The 17,188-nt window shown below is 41.9% G+C and overlaps 1 protein-coding gene across 1 annotated transcript; it reads left to right on the top strand.

Moving 5' to 3' along the window:
- The first annotated feature begins 1,761 nt into the window (after positions 1–1,761).
- Positions 1,762–16,500, top strand: LOC117268766 (dual specificity mitogen-activated protein kinase kinase 6-like). Its single transcript, XM_033645443.2, has 12 exons — positions 1,762–2,091; positions 5,828–5,897; positions 7,380–7,428; positions 7,517–7,630; positions 7,871–7,990; positions 8,103–8,219; positions 11,495–11,546; positions 11,641–11,768; positions 12,280–12,357; positions 13,723–13,862; positions 14,118–14,163; positions 14,427–16,500. The coding sequence occupies exons 1-12, from the start codon at positions 2,073–2,075 to the stop codon at positions 14,508–14,510; spliced, it is 1,017 nt and encodes a 338-aa protein (XP_033501334.1). The 5' UTR covers positions 1,762–2,072; the 3' UTR covers positions 14,511–16,500.
- The last annotated feature ends 688 nt before the right edge of the window (positions 16,501–17,188 follow it).

A 17,188-nucleotide genomic window follows, 5' to 3' on the forward strand; every position in this document is an offset into this window, starting at 1 on the left:
TGCCATTTTGTATGGCAAAAATACGTCATGACAGTGCTTAAAATATGTAGTTTGTAATTAACTACATAAACTTCATGACACAAAGTAGTTCATTACCAAAAAAGCTACTGAGAATTCAGTGTAATTTACATGTAGTTCACTACACCCCAACACTGCTTGCAAGACAGTGAGTCCTTTGGTATTTTTTTTTAATTTATTTATTGTTCCACATGCATTTTATCTAAACCAATATGTGATTTTCATCCTGAAACAAAAAATATTAATAAAAGACAATAGACAAAAAAAAAGTCTGTGTTTGCCTGTATTAAATTTGCTGAAATAAACTTTATTGAAGCAACAATAATGTATGATCTCACTGTAGTTTGATGATTTTGATGAGTTACAGCAGACATGTCCAAAGTCGGGGCCTGGGGGCCAGTCGTAGCCCGTGGAATGAATGAAAATGGCCCCGGTTTGTCTTTTAAAATATAGTATATGTGGTCGACTTGTTTATACAAGCAGGATCACTTTGCGTTTTTTCTGTGCACCCCACGATGGTACGACTATCATGCACTCTGTAACCATGCACCTAGTAGGAGGCGGTAAACAAGAAAAGAACAGTCACCTAACAGCAAACATTTCCTGCTAAATAGTGGACATGGCCACAGCAAAAACGTAACTGCCACATCTCTACCATCTCTTCATTAGCCCCGTGCACTCAGGCCGTTGATATCTCCAGATACACAATATCTAAGTATGTCAAAAGCAACACACGGGGAGACTGGGCGTGAGGAGGCTTCCGATGGGTAGTGACCAGTTTCTTTGCAGCTGTAAGCCCAGCTAACAGCACTCATTTTTTTGAGCAATGTCAAGTCCGTCTTAGGAAAATCATTTAAGTGTGGAAGGCGAGCAAGGAACGCTATTCTCAAACATCTCAGAGAGATTAGAAGCAATCCAGAACCTCGCCACTGGAAGGCAATTCCCAGAAAGTGTGAAAAAAGGTACCTGGGGCTTGCACAGGACACAAGAAGGTTCAGGGATAGTTTTCATTGAACAGAGCTTCCCTGGAGTCAAATATGTTCTGTGAATAAAATTATAATGTGTGATAAAGTCTGATTTCTAGTAGACAAAAGCATGTTGGACCAGACTTTCATTCATTCATTCATTTTCTGTAACCGCTTATCTGTTAGGAGTCATGGGGGGCTGGAGCTTATCCCAGCTGACACTGGGCAAAAGGTGGGGTACACCCTGGACAGGTCGCCAGACTATCGCAGGGCCAGGATATAGAGACAGACAACCATTCACACCTACAGGCAATTTAGAGTCACCAATTAAGCTAACCTGCATGTCTTTGGATTGTGGGAGGAAGTTGGAGTACCTGGAGAAAATCCACACTGACATGGGGAGAACATGCAAACTCTGCACCTACCCTGGGTTGGAAGGGGTCTAAATGCCTGCCGTAATATAAGCTGATAACATTTGGTAACCAGACCACTTGTCCAGCTTGTGCAGGAGCAGTGAAATGTTGAATACTTTTGCAGGGAAAGATTCGTTTGTCTCATTGGATGTAATTATTTTGTTGTTTTTAAGAACCCATATGATGCAGGAAGCAGATGGTCCTCAGGTATTTTCACATTATCTAATATGGCCCCCGTTTAAAAAAGTTTGGACACTCCTGAGTTAAAGGAATTGATGGAAAAGACTTTCGCTTTGTGCCCACGCGGCAGAAAACTACATATCCCATGATGCACGGCGCAAGGCAGGAAATACGCCATTACGTCGTTGGAACCTTCAGCTGTCAGACTTTGGCCACCCTAAAAGTGCAGGTTTTGTTAGCAAACTAACTCGGACTGTACAACCCGCGCTGACTTTATTCAAAGTTGTGCATTCATCTATTAATCGATCTTTGAGCGCGCGAGCCGCCGATCGAAGCGCTAACATTGCACGAGGACGAACCATTTGATTTAATCGCTGCTAGTTTTTGCACAAGCCAGCGATCCTGAGCGGGTGTAAGGCTAGATGCAGGGAGGGAGGGAGTAAAAGAAGGCAAAAGTCTTTGTGCTTCCCTTCCCCCTCATCAAAGCAAAGGGGAAATGTCTCTGTCTAAAGGAGGTAAGTGGGTTTTTTCCACTGTTTTTTTGTGTAAACAACCGTGCATATGTGTCAAACATCGAGCTGCAGTTTGCGTGGAAGTAATTTAGCTAGCTATGTTTGAGAAATGTAACCTTGCCAGGTGGAAAGCTGCATGTATGAGAGGAGGAAAAAGAAGCTAGCCAGAATGTCTTGCTTTCTATCATTATGCGAAGTCTCTAGACAGACTGGTGTCTGAAGGTATTCATTAAAGACTCAATGATAGTGCGCGAAAGCGTAGTTTTTATTATTAACATGTTAGCTAAATGCTACACTCGCGTCTCCGTTCCCGTGTTGTTGTTAGCTACCAGCATTTTCTCGACATTAAAGGAGTTTTGCCAAGCTGTAATTATGAACCAACTTGCCCCTCAGCTGGGAAATACCGCGCTGGGGTAAGTTTGTGTCTTTGGGTGAAGTGAAGCACACTGGGACCACAGGTGTTTGTGTTTTTCGGCCTCCTGACTCATGACTGATCGATTGTGTTGAGTCCTTTTGGTTTGGCCACTGTGTTAGCGCAAACATATTTATAGCGCAGCGTCCATGTAAATGCTTTAATGCATGTTTCCCCCCTGGTAATGAAAATCCCTTTATTTTTTTGAAAGCAGGCGGCGATGCCAAGGAACCATGGCGCTATCACACACTTGGCTTCCGCCAGTCAGTTAGCGAGTCTGTGCTGTGTAATCACTGTGCACTGTTGAATAAAATACACACCTTGGAAAAATCAAGGTCCCTCCTCTGCGTCACACGGGCACACGGACACACACACACACACACACACACACACACACACACACAGCATGACGATGATGTCAATTTACATTTCAAGTTCACCGCTTGTGCTGTTACACAATCATACTAGCGTTACCATGGTCGGGAGTACACACTGTTTTGAGAGGGCTGTGTAGATTGGCTGGGTGCTGCTCAGGCAATCACAGCCTTTGGCCTACCATGGCATGTTTTGACTTGCAGCACCAGTACCTAGTGCAGCCTCTCTTTTGTTGACAGTTCACTGGCTGCAAGCAGATACTCTATAGCTGCTACACAGGTTCTGTGCTGTAATTGTTGTGTGCACCAAAGCAGGCCAGAGGTGTCTTTGTAAAAGTTATTTCCATTTTCTGGCCACTACAAGGAGTTGTGCCCAGCTGGTCAAAAGGGAGGAGTGGGCCCTAAGTGCATTGCAGTGCCGCTGTTCATGGTATTGCTGAGGCATGTTTAGAGATTGGGTTCTCCCTAACAGCACTGATAGGGTGGTGTGGAAGATTATATGTGCATGAGTCATCCTTTTCTGTATATGGACCCACTCTGAGGGTTGGAGCTTCCTGATGGTGACTCGCCACACAGCTATTGACACTTTGATCCCATGCACAATCCAGAAATTCTTGTTCACATTACGTATGAATTACTGCACTCTGGGTAGTTTCCACTAAACATCTTTTTTGACTTCCTATGAATTACTGCATTTCCTGTAAAAGCTCACCAATTCACTGCTACTGTCTTTAGTAGCTGATACTTATAACAAACACAGAAGCAGCAGCAGCAAAAATACTGATTTAATCAGGATACTATGATTGATACTTACAATAAAAATATCTTTAGTGTGATAAATCTCTTCCCATGTGAGTGCAGAGGTTTTTTTTAATATATAAAATGCATTATGCAACTTGCACCATATTTGGATACAAAGCAAGGTTTCAGTGCACCCATTGATATAAATAGCATGAATTATAAGTGCTGGGATTGCTACTGTGCATCACCCACTCCCTTGAAACACTTGCTGCCAAAATGGTTTCTGTGTACATGTGTTTCACCTGTGCAGCCTCCATATACTTTGACTGCAGCCGAGGCTGATGTCATGGCACTATTGTGTCCTATTGGGCTCAGTTCAAGGACCATGCAGGTCTTGCAGCAGAAAGCTGTTGTGAAGCTAGCCTCAGATGGCCCTAAAGGGGACAGCGAGCAACAAGCAGGCCAAGTGAAGTGACATCATATTTCCCAAAGGGTCCTGACAGTTGTTGTGTTTTAAGCGGATGTGTCCAGTCTGACTGGCTGTGAGTCATATCCCACTCAACACTCCTGGCTACACTGTCACTGCACACACCGCACACTGTTACCTGAGAAATCCACTATTATTTTACAGTAAATATGTCCAGCAGTAACGTAGACTGAATTGAAACGAAAAAAGCACAAATTTTGTCTTAAATTTAGTAGTTTTCTAGGTATCTCTTAAAAAGAGATTATGCATGCCAGAAGTTTTGTTTGCGTGTCACACTAATTTTGGTCCATGAACAAAAGGCTGTCTTATTTGTCAGGTCGTCAGAAGGCTTCGAGTGCTTGTACTTTATCCCACGCAGAGGAAACGCAAAATCTATTTTTGACTGAGCATGTGTGAGTAAATCACACTTCAATCTCTCCCTACCACATGAGACTACTGTAGTCTGTCCAGACACTGTAGGCCTATTTTAGGGCTGCAGCACAAAATGGACCTGTCTGGCATTTCAGCGGTAGGCCATAGAATCTAAAATCTTTTGTAAAACTTCACTTCCCTTCCAGCTTAATCTAGCAAGGAGGGGTTTACCCAATCGTACTTCCTCCACACTAGAGTATTGTGACTCACTCAATGCCAAACACACAACCCCGCAGTAATAATGAGAGCTGTTGCATTTCTTCCAAAGTGAAGGTGCTTGTGCAGTAAACCAGTTTCACTGAACCGGGGTAGAATAATTGCACAGGCCTGCATGCAGCAGTACAAGAACAGGAAATAACCAGCCGGGTCCAAACTGTTTCTCGTCATATCCCAGTGGGTGAAATTGTGACCAGGCACACGCAAACAGAGGTCAAGAAAAGTGCTCCGTCTTTCCTGTCGACCTTGCAACAAGAGCGAACACGCTGAACACGAGTGTCCGTGTCAAGAACAGTTGAGTTGTTTTTCCTGTGTTGCTGCTCGTAGGCCTGGTAGCTGTGTCATTCTGGCAGGGACTCTCAGCCCCTTGTGGGAAGTCCCAGAGGCTGCTGGTAAACTGTGTTTATGAATGGACTGCTGTCACTGATTTAACACAGAAAGGTCCCAGAGCTGCACGGTTTACAGCACCATACTCCAGATATTAAAAAAATGTAAACTCAATTTGAGATTAGGGAAAAAAGTGACATAACGGAAAAACCCATTGATGGTTGATTTGATAGCAGTTATCGTAATAGTAAAAAAAATCTTCCCTAGCACCCCCCCCCTCCCTTCCATTTGAGTCATCATACCAATGTCGATTAGTCATTTAGTCCTCCTTTTCCCTGTTGCAGGGCCTCAGCTTCGAGTACACCTAATCTCCAGAGAGATAACAGATCATTTGTTGCTGTTTATGTCAGAGGCAACTGCAAATTGTTTGCAACCTTGAAAAAACTCCTTACTACCAGAATAGAATAAAATTCCCTATCAATAGATTGATGTGGATATATGAAAACAAGCAAAGTCCATTTAGTTTGCACTTAATGCCCTGAATTAGAACTCCTGATCTCTCATGTGGCAGACCTTGTCACTAAACTCAGAGTAGTGTGGCCAGCGGGTTCATAACAGTCTGTAGATGTGAAAGTCCATTTGCCTCAGTCCTTCTACAAAACACTGCCAATCATACCAGCTTGTGGTTGCTGCTAAATACAGCTTTATTGATCACTGCATGTCTATGATAGAGATGAGATGGTAATGGTTTTCTAATTTCTTGTCTCTAAGGGAAGAAGAAGAACCCCGGGCTGAAGCTGGCCAAAGAAGTGTTTGTGCAGCCCCAACCAGCAGCAGCAGCGTAAGGCTCCTTTTTACAGTGTGGAAGTGAGAGCAGCCAAACCATCCTCAGGCCACATCCACACTGATGCGTTTTCATTTCAAAACAAAAATAATCTCTGTAAACACAAGTGTTTTAACACTAATTTAGAAATAAATGTTTATCACTGGACAGTAGAAAGCAGATTGTACTCTGCAGATGGTTGCTTCGTTATAGAAAATACTATTGAGATGGAGGAAAGTAAGACCAGCAGTTTCTTTGCTTGGACTGATGATGAGGTAGACATGTTATATAAAGTATCACATGAGTATAAAGTGGTCAAGGTGGCGAAAAACAAATCGGGAGTTGTCGAGAAACAAATATAGTGACATGCTAGAGTGATAACATTGTCGGGAGCAATATCTAATGCTGGTGAAAGCCTAGACAATGGGAAAGGAGTACCCACACAAGAAGGTTGAAATTACAAAAGTTATGTAAACAGAGATGTGATGTTTTGGCTTGACACGTCATGACTAATAAGACATTATTGGGAAGGGAACACAAGTGTCAATCAGTACGTTTACATGACACTTGAAAAAAACAAATTATTGCTTTAATCCGACTATAACTGGACAACTGAAGTGCATGTAAACGCGTTACTCTGACTAATATCAGAGTTCTCCAAGTCCGATTAAGACACCCAGATAATGCGATTGGAATTCGATTTTCTCCGACATGTATACGCCTTAATCAGAATTAAGCATACGGTGTTCTTGTCTGCCTCTCGAAATCACCATGACCACAAGGGATAGCGTGCACCTTATCTGCACAATCAGCAATGCGTACATTACGTACGAGATGAACAAAGCTGTACGATTATCCATCTTGCTGTTGTTCGAAAATGCTGGTCTGCCGCCTGACTCCAGTTGTTTATTATTAAGTGACGTAATAGGTCAACCGGAAAGGGGGCCGTATTAACCCGCTGAAACGACGCATATCGCCACCTAGTGTTGAGGAGGAGGACACGTTCCTGTCAGTAATTAGATTTTCTCAGTTGCATGTAAACTGGGACAAGGACAGAAGTCCGATTAGAAGCCAAAATCGAATTTTGAGCATAGCTCGATTAAGCTGTGCGTGTAAACGTACTGATTGTCGTCAGTGTCTTCAGACGTCTCCGTTCCTGCCTGTCCACTGAAACACAATCCCATTTTCAAACTAAAACGGGGTCAGGAGCATTGTCAAAGTTCTCCGATTAGGGATTTCAAAGTACAACAGTAGTGTGGACTCTCGGCATGAATGTAGCAACAGTTATATGCTTCAAAATGAAAATATATTTGTGTAGATGTAACTTGAGAGGATCTCAAATTCAGAGCCAAAGCTCTAAAATGGCCGGGGCTATATTGTTTCAAAAATAATCTTGTAAATGTCTCTAATACACAAGCACAATTTCTCTTAGAATCTGAATTTGCCATCACTGAATATTGTGATTAAAACTGACTACACACGGTCACTCTCTCCCTGCAGGCCACCTCGAGACCTTGACTCAAAAGCTTGCGTCACAATTGGAGATCAGGTAAGCTGTTGTATTCCTCTGAAACATGCCATTGTATTTTTGGCTGTGCTGAACACCCGTTAATGTGACGTCTGCTTCCTGTGTCCAGAACTTTGTGGTGAAGGCCGATGACTTGGAGCAGATTGAAGAGCTGGGCCGGGGAGCATATGGAGTGGTGGACAAGATGAAACATGTGCCCAGTGGTGTTATCATGGCTGTCAAGGTGGGCTGGGAAGCTACTTCTCAGGTTACTTGATCTGTAAATGAGCCATTTTAAAATAGTACCATGACTCATAGATGTATTCAACATATGAGCTCAACTTGTAAACATTTAGATGAGATCTATTAGAACTACATCATGTCACTCCGAGGGGTGGTATAGGACAGCAGACACCATTTGATTTTAGCTGCATCTGCCCGCTGATGACACTGGCAGCCAAATCTGTGATGTTTGTGTCCCCAGAGGATTCGTGCCACCGTCAACACTCTGGAGCAGAAGAGGCTCCTGATGGATCTGGACATTTCCATGAGGACAGTGGACTGCTTCTACACTGTGACCTTCTATGGCGCCCTCTTCAGAGAGGTGAATAAACTGTCACATTGATGACTGGTATGAACTCTTGCATACGTTATGCTGAGTGTGTCGTCATCTTGTTTCTTAAATTTGGGCCACATCTGTTTTTCTGTTTTTCCAGGGGGATGTCTGGATCTGTATGGAGCTGATGGACACGTCCCTGGATAAGTTCTATAAGAAGGTTATCGAGAAAGGCAGAGAAATCCCCGAGGACATCTTGGGCAAGATCACAGTAGCAGTACGTCCTGTCCCATATTTTACACTACAAGTGTACATTAAAGGAATAGTCACACATTTTGGAAGAGCACCTGTTTTTGCTTTGTGTCCAAGAGCAAGATAATACTGCTGCTATTGAGCTCCAAGGTTCGGGCCCACCTCCTGTGCTGGGACTCATCTCCAACGTCAGGACCCATGGTGGAAAATCATGCGTTTATCACACTTCCTTATCAAAAATAATGTTTACGCAGCAAATTGTTTTATCATTCTTATCGTTAATGAATAATAAATTAAGCCACCTACTGATTATATATTCAATGTCATTGTACAAGTAGGTCTATTATAAGCAGACCGATCACATGTGGTGTCAAATTTCAGCTACATTTGTATTTTTTTGTCATGCTTATAGTTTATAAATAAGTGCATTACATGTGTAGAAAACCATCAAAAGGATATGATAGTATGTGTTCATTAGTTTGAATAAGCCACACGCCCTTCACAGATAACACAGAGGTATGCAATACAACCTAATATTTCAGTATAACTGTAACTTTTAAAGTTAGGTGCTGTAACATTAACGCCCGGTTTCCAAATCTTACTGTGTACGTATTCAAGTCCATGGGAGGTCCATCCATTCCTATGACAACCTCTGTGATTTACAAGGTGTTTGTGAAGCTCCTTCCATGTTTTTTTTTTTGTTTGTTTGTTTGTTTTTTTGGTCTGGAATATGCTTTGATTATGTTGAAAATAGGAACTTTTGCGGATCATTTTTGGGCGGACTGTGTGCACGGTGCCACAGGAAATTAGCATAAAAACAAATTAGCTAACAGATTGATGAATATGATACAGCTATATTTATACATTTTTTTGGCGACACCTGTAACATTGGTTGCATGCTAGCTATGTGACTTAAAGAGTGCATGCTGGTGTTGTCACTGTGCGAAAATTGGGACCCACCGTATGATACCAGTAAAAGTATCACGGTTCTGAGTAGTATCACGATACCACAGCAAAAATGAGGCAGATGTGCCTTTTGTCATTTATAAAAAGATGAATCACTTTTCTATAATACATCAATGATATTTCAATGGAATAAATTACTTATTGACTTATTCATACTTCAAAAACAGCATCAATAAGTGATTAACATAGGGGGGATCAAAATAAAATAAATAAATAAAATAAAAATCAACCAGCCACCCTCCTCCCCTGACAAGTAAAGAACAGTCCCTTCATAAGTAAAGAACAGTTCCTTCAGTGCGGTGAGGTTTGTGGACCGTTACCTGCCACAGAGAGAGAAATGTGAGCAGCTCGTTTCTCTTCTGACGCGTCACATACCTGTGTGCTGCCACAGCCAATGAAGAGGTACTGTACTCGCACAGCTTGCTCCTGAATGATTTCTTTTGCTCGCACAAAGCTATTTTTAGTCGCAAATGCGAGAAAAAAGGTTCACACTGTAGAGCTCTATGGAAAACAAATCACTGTAGCATATAAACAAATCTAACCTACAAGAAAAAATAAATAAAAAATAACTTTCACTGCTTAAAGATGCTCAATAGATAAATGTCACCGAAAAACAAACCACTTGCAGTAGCATATTGAGTGCCAGGTGGCCACCGCACTCCGTTATTGGCCAGCGCGTGCCGTTATTAAACGGCGCATGGACACTCACCCTCTTGCGATTGGACTTTGAAATTATCCCACAGTACCGTGGTGTTTAAGTACCGCGGTCTACTGTTGGTACCAGTATACCGTGCAACACTAGTGCATACATAGTCAATCATACTTCTTTCAACAGAATTTTTCATAAACCTGGCTACACACCTGACAGGCCGGCCTCCTCACTTATTTGCCACCATGCATTATTGGTCCTGTTTTTGTCTCTGTTCTGCTCTGTGCTCGTATTCCACAAGATTGGATGTCGGAAAACACTCAAAATAAACTTTTTTGCCATTTCTGTGATGGCATTTTTATCCATCTATAATGAGATGCATTTCCTTGTGTTGAACACTAGGGGCGTACTCTTTATACTATACTAAAATACTGACGGTCGCAAAACCATTTGCTAACATTAGCTAGCTAAGCTCATTTTGTTAGCAAACTAACATCATTTCAGCTAATGTTTCTGTTAGTCTGCTAACCACTTTAGCATAGCTAGCTGGGGCGGCAGTAGCTCAGTCCATAGGGACTTGGGTTGGGAACCAGAGGGTCGCCTGTTCGAGTCCCCGTCCGGACCGGTAGCTGGAGAGGTGCCAGTTCACCTCCTGGGCACTGCCGAGGTGCCCTTGAGCAGGGCACCGAACCCCCCAACCGCTCGGGGCGCCTCACCAAGGGCAGCCCCCTCACTCTGACATCTCTCCACTTTGTGCATGTATAGGTCCTGTTTGTGCATGTGTGTGTCTTTCGGACCTGTGTGTAATTGACAAGCAAGAGTGAAAACATTGAATTTCCCCTCAGGGGATTAATAAAGTAAATAAACTTAAACTTAACTTAGCTAATGTTCACAAACTCATAAAGTTAGTACAAGTTATTGGCTGCTTTATATTATGTTACCTTCATAAGTTACAGTTGTATAGAAATATAAGCTTGCATTGTTTACCTTGGTACTGTTGGTGGAAGGTGTGTGGCTTATTCAAACAAAACAAAGCATGCCATCATATCCTGGTGATTGTCTTTGAGGGGCGTACACAATATCAGACTTTCTTCTCCAAAGTCGGGACCGAAAAGAATCCAGCGAAGGAGGTGGGCCTAAACCTGGAGCTCTGCAGCCAGACCCTTCTCATTATTTGTGGTTTTACGGAGAGTAAACATGCTGCAGTTATTTCTTGATGAACAATAGCTGGGTGCAGTGACTCTCTGGAGTCTTGTCATACTTGTGAGGTTGTCAGGCAACCAGCAATATAGCTGAGACGACTATGTATTGGTGGATAGACTACTGCTCTTCAGGAACAGTTGCATCATCACGCAACTCCTCCTAAAACCACAAATTACCATTTGTACATTTCTGTAGCACCAATCATTTGTGTTTTTTCCCTTCTACTTGGAAATAGCTCTGTGGGTTGAGGCTGCATCCACTTCTTACTTAGATATGTGTTGCTTCATAAAATATGTGAGACTCCAGAGAAATGACATCACCAGACCACACAAAAAGCCAATTTAAAACAAATAACAAAATTTGTTGGTATTTTCTACATATTGTTTTATTGAGGTTCATGCAAAAATACATCTACAGCTAAAGTCGCAAATACTTCTTGAGAATTCAGCCTTTTTCCTTAATTTGCTCCATTCACTCCACAGATTGTCAAGGCATTAGAGCATCTGCACCGTAACCTGTCGGTGATACACAGAGGTAATCACATCATCGGCGTACACAGCTTTCAGTTTCCACTTTGTTAGCTTGCTGTGCTCTCTCTTATCATTTTCTCAACAACGTCCCTCTGCAGATGTGAAGCCCTCCAATGTTCTGATCAACACTAAGGGCCAAGTGAAAATGTGCGACTTTGGCATCAGTGGCCACCTGGTGGACTCTGTGGCCAAAACAATGGATGCAGGCTGTAAGCCCTACATGGCGGTAAGTGGGCACCAGGGATGAGACTTCTAGTACAGCCTAGCTGAAATGAAGAACAAGATTCACCAGAAATTTACAGAGAGATTGCCTGTGCCTGAGGTTTTGCAGCTGCAGAACCATTTTGAAATCTAGACCGCAGACCGATACTAATCAGGCCTCTACTGTCCTCAGCTTTCAAACATCTTGTGTGGAATATAGGTTTACAAAATCAGTGCATTAGTTTATATCCTGTCAAAAAAACCCACAATTTTAGCTGACAGATTTTCACCTAATTACACCTTTTCACATCTTTACATTCCGTTTTTTAATTCTTCTCTCTAAATAATGTCAGATTATTGAGATGGCTTTCATCAGTTTGTGCCATTTCAGTTCCTTCTTTTTTTATTAATGTCTAGAAAATACATGTTTAAAATGTTCAGCAAACCTTGTTTCTAAAAGGCACAGTGTAATTATTGTTTAAATTATTTTCAGGTGGTGGTGGTTCTTAATCTGTTGCTAATAATTTCCATTTCAGCCTGAGCGGATCAACCCTGACCTCAACCAGAAAGGCTACAGTGTCAAGTCAGACATATGGAGTCTTGGTATCACAATGGTGAGTAGGGTTGGATATCGAAATGTGGCTCTTAAAGCTACAGATGGTAACTTTAATGAAAATAACGTTTTGTAATATTTGCAAATGTTCCTGTGTTTACACAGCACCAAATGAGATGGATAATCTGTAAAACAAAACAACATTTTTCTGCCAACCAATCAGAGCAGAGGAGTCTCTAATGCTGCTGTCGATCATGTCAGTCACTGTTCGTGAACTGAGGTCAAACTGTCAAATTAGGCAGCGCTGATGAAATATGAATCAAGATTCTGTTACTGCATTGCCTGTCTCTTACCTCAGATGTTTTTAGAGAGATATTTTAGTGTACTGTTTAGCTGTAACATGAGAAAGTTTGCTCCGGCTGGTGGGCAGGTCACAAACTTTCTCAATTTACAGCCAAATAGTACCTAAAATATGTTCCTGAAAACATTTAAGGTGAGAAACAGGCAGTGCCTAGTTCGACAGTTTGACTCCAGTTCACAAGCAGTGATTGACATGGTTGACAGCTGGGTTAGAGACGACTCCTTCATTTACATGTGGAATGTGATGTGATATGTGTCAAAGTGCATCACAAGGAATGAAATCATAAAAGTATATCCCAGCAGTGAAAGTTGAGCTGCTTTCCGTTTTACACACTTTCAGTTCAGGCTGTGATGAGCGCCTTGTTTTGGTTTGTTTTTTTGACAGTCATAATGTTCCCTTGTAATATACACCCTCAAGTTGGTCTGCAAATTTCAACAAAAGTATATATTGTCATTGTAATAACAATTACCACCACATTGTAATAATGACTAAACTAAACTATGTCAAAAGAGATCTCTTTACAGGTAACTCATATTTCCAAACAGCACTAATGCTGAGTCATAGTGACTGAGTTGCTGAGTTGTGATACCTGTGCCATGTTGATTCCACATCAGTAATGGTCCATGCTGTCCTCAGTTATCACATAAATGCCTTACAGATTCATAGAATTTACATATAAGTATAGAACAAAATTCAAACATTTTAAAACCTTTACAGAAAGTTAATATTTGAATTGCAGTTGATAGTGCTACTCACCTAGTGTCTGAAAACGTTGCACTGCAGTCATATAATTTAATTCAAGCATGTTTAGTCTTTGTTAAACCAGCCCATCTCTGTCTCCCAGATTTACCTGCAGTTTATAAGCACATCCAAAAGTGACATTTCAAGCTTTGAAGAAGTCGGACTTAGCGCGAAACGTCACTTGTGGATGTGCTAATAAATTGCACTTACGGGAGCTAAAGTGTGCAGACCTATTTTCATGTTGTCTATTGCTGTCTTTCTGTCCAGCACCTGCCTCAAACATTTTTTTTGACGTGTGTGACTGCTATGTTTTTTGTGTCCTAGATTGAGCTGGCCATTTTGAAATTCCCATACGACTCATGGGGCACCCCGTTCCAGCAGCTCAAACAGGTGGTGGATGAGCCGTCTCCACAGTTGCCCGCCGACCGTTTCTCCCCAGAGTTTGTAGACTTCATCTCCCAGTGGTGAGTCTCGCATCCGATGACAATTTACTCACTTTTTGTTCGCCTTGCTGTAAAAGAAAAAGTGGCACTGTTGAGGCCCAGCAGGGGTCAGTGTTTGCTCTGTGTTTACTGAAAAGAGGTAGTGTAACTGTCTGTGGAGCTGTTGTGTATGTCACTGGACTACTTTTAGATATGGTTCTATATGAAGTTATAATACTTTTATATTCTTTATTTTATTCTTTTCTCACTTCTGCGTGTGTCTTTTTTTTTTTACAGCTTAAGAAAGAAGCCAAATGAGAGACCAGCTTACACAGAATTAATGGTAAGTAGTTAAGTTTTTTTTTTCTCTTACACCTAAGAAACAAACAACACATACAAATATTGTTATGATTTATGTTACACTGTCCACTCTGCCATTATCAGCAATCCTGCTGTAATGATCAGTGTGCTCTGGTTCTTGCTTTTGTCCACAAGAGGCCAGGCTTTCCCTATTAGCCATGATGTGTGTATTTCACAAGTAAATAACAACATCATTAGATTCAAGAACACATTTCTGAGTTGTTGTTTTTTCCCCCTTTGACGCAGCAACATCCGTTTTTCACCGAGCACGAGCACGACCCCAAAGACACAGACGTGGCCAGTTTTGTCAAGGTCATCCTGGATGACTGATGGGCTCCCTCTGGGCCCCCGGCCCATCAGGGTAGGCGGGACCTCAGCAAACAAACCAATGGCCTACCTTTTTCTTTTTCTTTTTTTTTTCTTTTTTTTTTTTTTTAAAACTCACTGGAATGACAGACTCTTATGCACCCACACACAATGGGGGGTGTCCCAAAGACTGACAGCAGCCCAGCAGCACTGGAGTGGGAGAGTGGTGGTAATATGAACTCGTACGGTCAAAAACCAACTGGAGAGGTTTAATTCGCTCCTCCAAGCTTCCTGTGTGTGCAATTATTCAACATGACAAATATGAACTGAACCAGATTATTATTATTTTTTTGTCTTCTTCTTTTGTTTTTGCCCCACTGCCCCTTTTTATCTCTCTCTCATCAGAATGGACAGAGCCAGCCATCATTTCTTTGTGACACATATTGTACTTTGAGTTTCATCTACAAAACCAACAGTTAAATGTGTATGTTGTTGTGTATTGAAAGCTATATTTGCATATGCGTTTGTATGTTTTCTCATTATACAGAGTTTTGATACTGTATATCATCAACAAGTGTGAATTTTACCGGACTAGGGCCTTATTTGTCAGATCGCATCAGGTGAGCAGTTCCACCTGGTTCTGTGCTGAGGTGACTGGTCAGTGCAGGGGCTGCAGGAGGCTCCAGAGCTGAGGCAGAACATTTAAGAAATGTCAAAGGTCACATTCTGGATGGCAGGAGTTGTAAGTAATTTCCAGATCTCTTGGCAGCGTGAGGCAGGAATGTAAAGCATCCTGTATCATTTGATCCTGTAGTGATCCTTCATGCAGCGACCCCTCCGTACTCGTTGTCTTCTTTCTCAGATATTAACGGGTCAGCTTCAGTGCTGCCATCGTCGCTACCTGGAAGTATTCAGGGGTTGCCGAATCAAGCTCACAGCTTTATCTCTTTCTGTGTGCCATTTTGCAAATCGTTCTCATGAATTACTGCATTAATTGTGTTGTTGTTTTTTTTTCTCTTTTTTTGGACTTGTTCTGGCCTGCGTTTTGATTTTATTTCAGCCGCATTTATCCCTTTTGCCTACCGTTCTCAATTCTGGACTCGGCATAGTCTTTTCATATGAGGCACTTATGTTTTTTTTGTTTTTTTTCCCAGAGATCGTATCATGCATTACACAGACAGTATGTTAGGGAAATAATTTATGTGTTGAAGATGTAAATACTATCTCCTTTTTAATGTAACATGGCACTGTCCTGACCTGGCAGTGCAGATGAGTGGTAGAGTGGTTGGTAGTAGTTAGTTTTAATGCAGTGTGACACACATACACAAACACTTGTACTCACAGGGCCAGCTGATTATCATACACCTATTTTGGACTGATGTGCTGTCAGGCTCCACCGCTCAGGTTTCTGTGCTCTCCTTCACGCGGAGACGGCCCCGTTTTATTTTCCCCCCCTAGGTCGTGCTCTCCTCGAGTGCCGGACCGAGAGCCTCTTTTCAGTCCACGGTGGGCAGCCATTATCTCTTCTCTCTGACCATACTATGCAGAGCCCCTTCGCCCTGGACACACAGCAAGAGGCCCTTGCCATGTGGCAGTTCCCCCCCTCCCAAGTGTTCAGAGACTGTGATGATGGTGATGATGATAGTGATGATGACTGCCACGCCTCTGTTCATGGTTAGCACTCATCGCCTCTCTGGTTTACACTGTAGTGCGACCTTTATCAAAAAGTCAGTGAGTTAGGAGTATTTATGATTGTGAATAATAAGGGAAAGCTAGCAACACCACAAAGAAGCTGCTATTGTTTTTTTCCCTTTTTATTTTTTATTTTTAGTCGGCCTTCTTTGGATGGCCATTCCCTTGGTGTGTAAAAGTGAGTTTTTACGCTGATCACAATGAGAATGGAACACTTGCTCTACCTCTTACTCCTTCACTCTATTTGCCACCTTTTCATGGGGTGGGACTGACAAACTTGAACTATGGAAAGACAAAAAAATAAAGGCTTTATTGTTCAGTATGTCCGTTTATAGCTTTCCTTTCAAGATTGATGCCGGTCTGGCAATTACAGGAGTAGTTTTTGGGAGGAGTTTTTCCTTATCTGCTTTGAGGGCCCAAGGACAGAGGGATGTTGTATGCTTTAAAGCCCTCTATGGCTAATTGTGATTTGTAATATTGGACTTTATAGATCTAATTGAAATTGAAAATTAATATTTGTACAGCCCTTTGAGGCATGCTTTGTGATTGGGCTACAGTGAACTTTGATTTGATTCATCTGTAATACATTTTGGGCTGCTTTTGGGTATGAAATGTTCTATATAAATAAATTTGCCTTGCCTAGTTCCTGTTCATGTGGGTAATACAGAGATTACAACAATCTCTGAGTTCAAAGGATAAGGCTGGCAATATTCTACTTTTTTCCTATTGCCATGAAAAGACCAAAACTAACTCTACGAATGAAATATATGAACGATTTCTACAGTTCACAAGAGAGAGAGATTTTAGCAATCTTATAGGTTTAGTGCAGCCACACTGTGCGACATGATCTAATAAACTTGGGTACGACATCAAGTTTGATGTTTGTAGACAATAGCTTCCCATACTGAGTATGCAAGGATGCTGCACGGGTTATTACTTCTCCAACTGTGAAGCACAACATAGAGGGTCACATTGTTAAATAACCTCAAGTGTTGTGGCCACTATATACT

This window comes from Epinephelus lanceolatus, chromosome 18, assembly GCF_041903045.1.
Source record: "Epinephelus lanceolatus isolate andai-2023 chromosome 18, ASM4190304v1, whole genome shotgun sequence".
NCBI lineage: Eukaryota > Metazoa > Chordata > Actinopteri > Perciformes > Serranidae > Epinephelus > Epinephelus lanceolatus.

What these genes read in the sequence shown, in the direction of transcription:
- LOC117268766 (XM_033645443.2), top strand. An exon ending in CCCCAACCAGCAGCAGCAGC is followed by an intron (nt 5,898 to 7,379) that starts GTAAGGCTCCTT and finishes CTCTCCCTGCAG; the next exon opens with GCCACCTCGAGACCTTGACT. An exon ending in GTAGACTTCATCTCCCAGTG is followed by an intron (nt 13,863 to 14,117) that starts GTGAGTCTCGCA and finishes TTTTTTTTACAG; the next exon opens with CTTAAGAAAGAAGCCAAATG.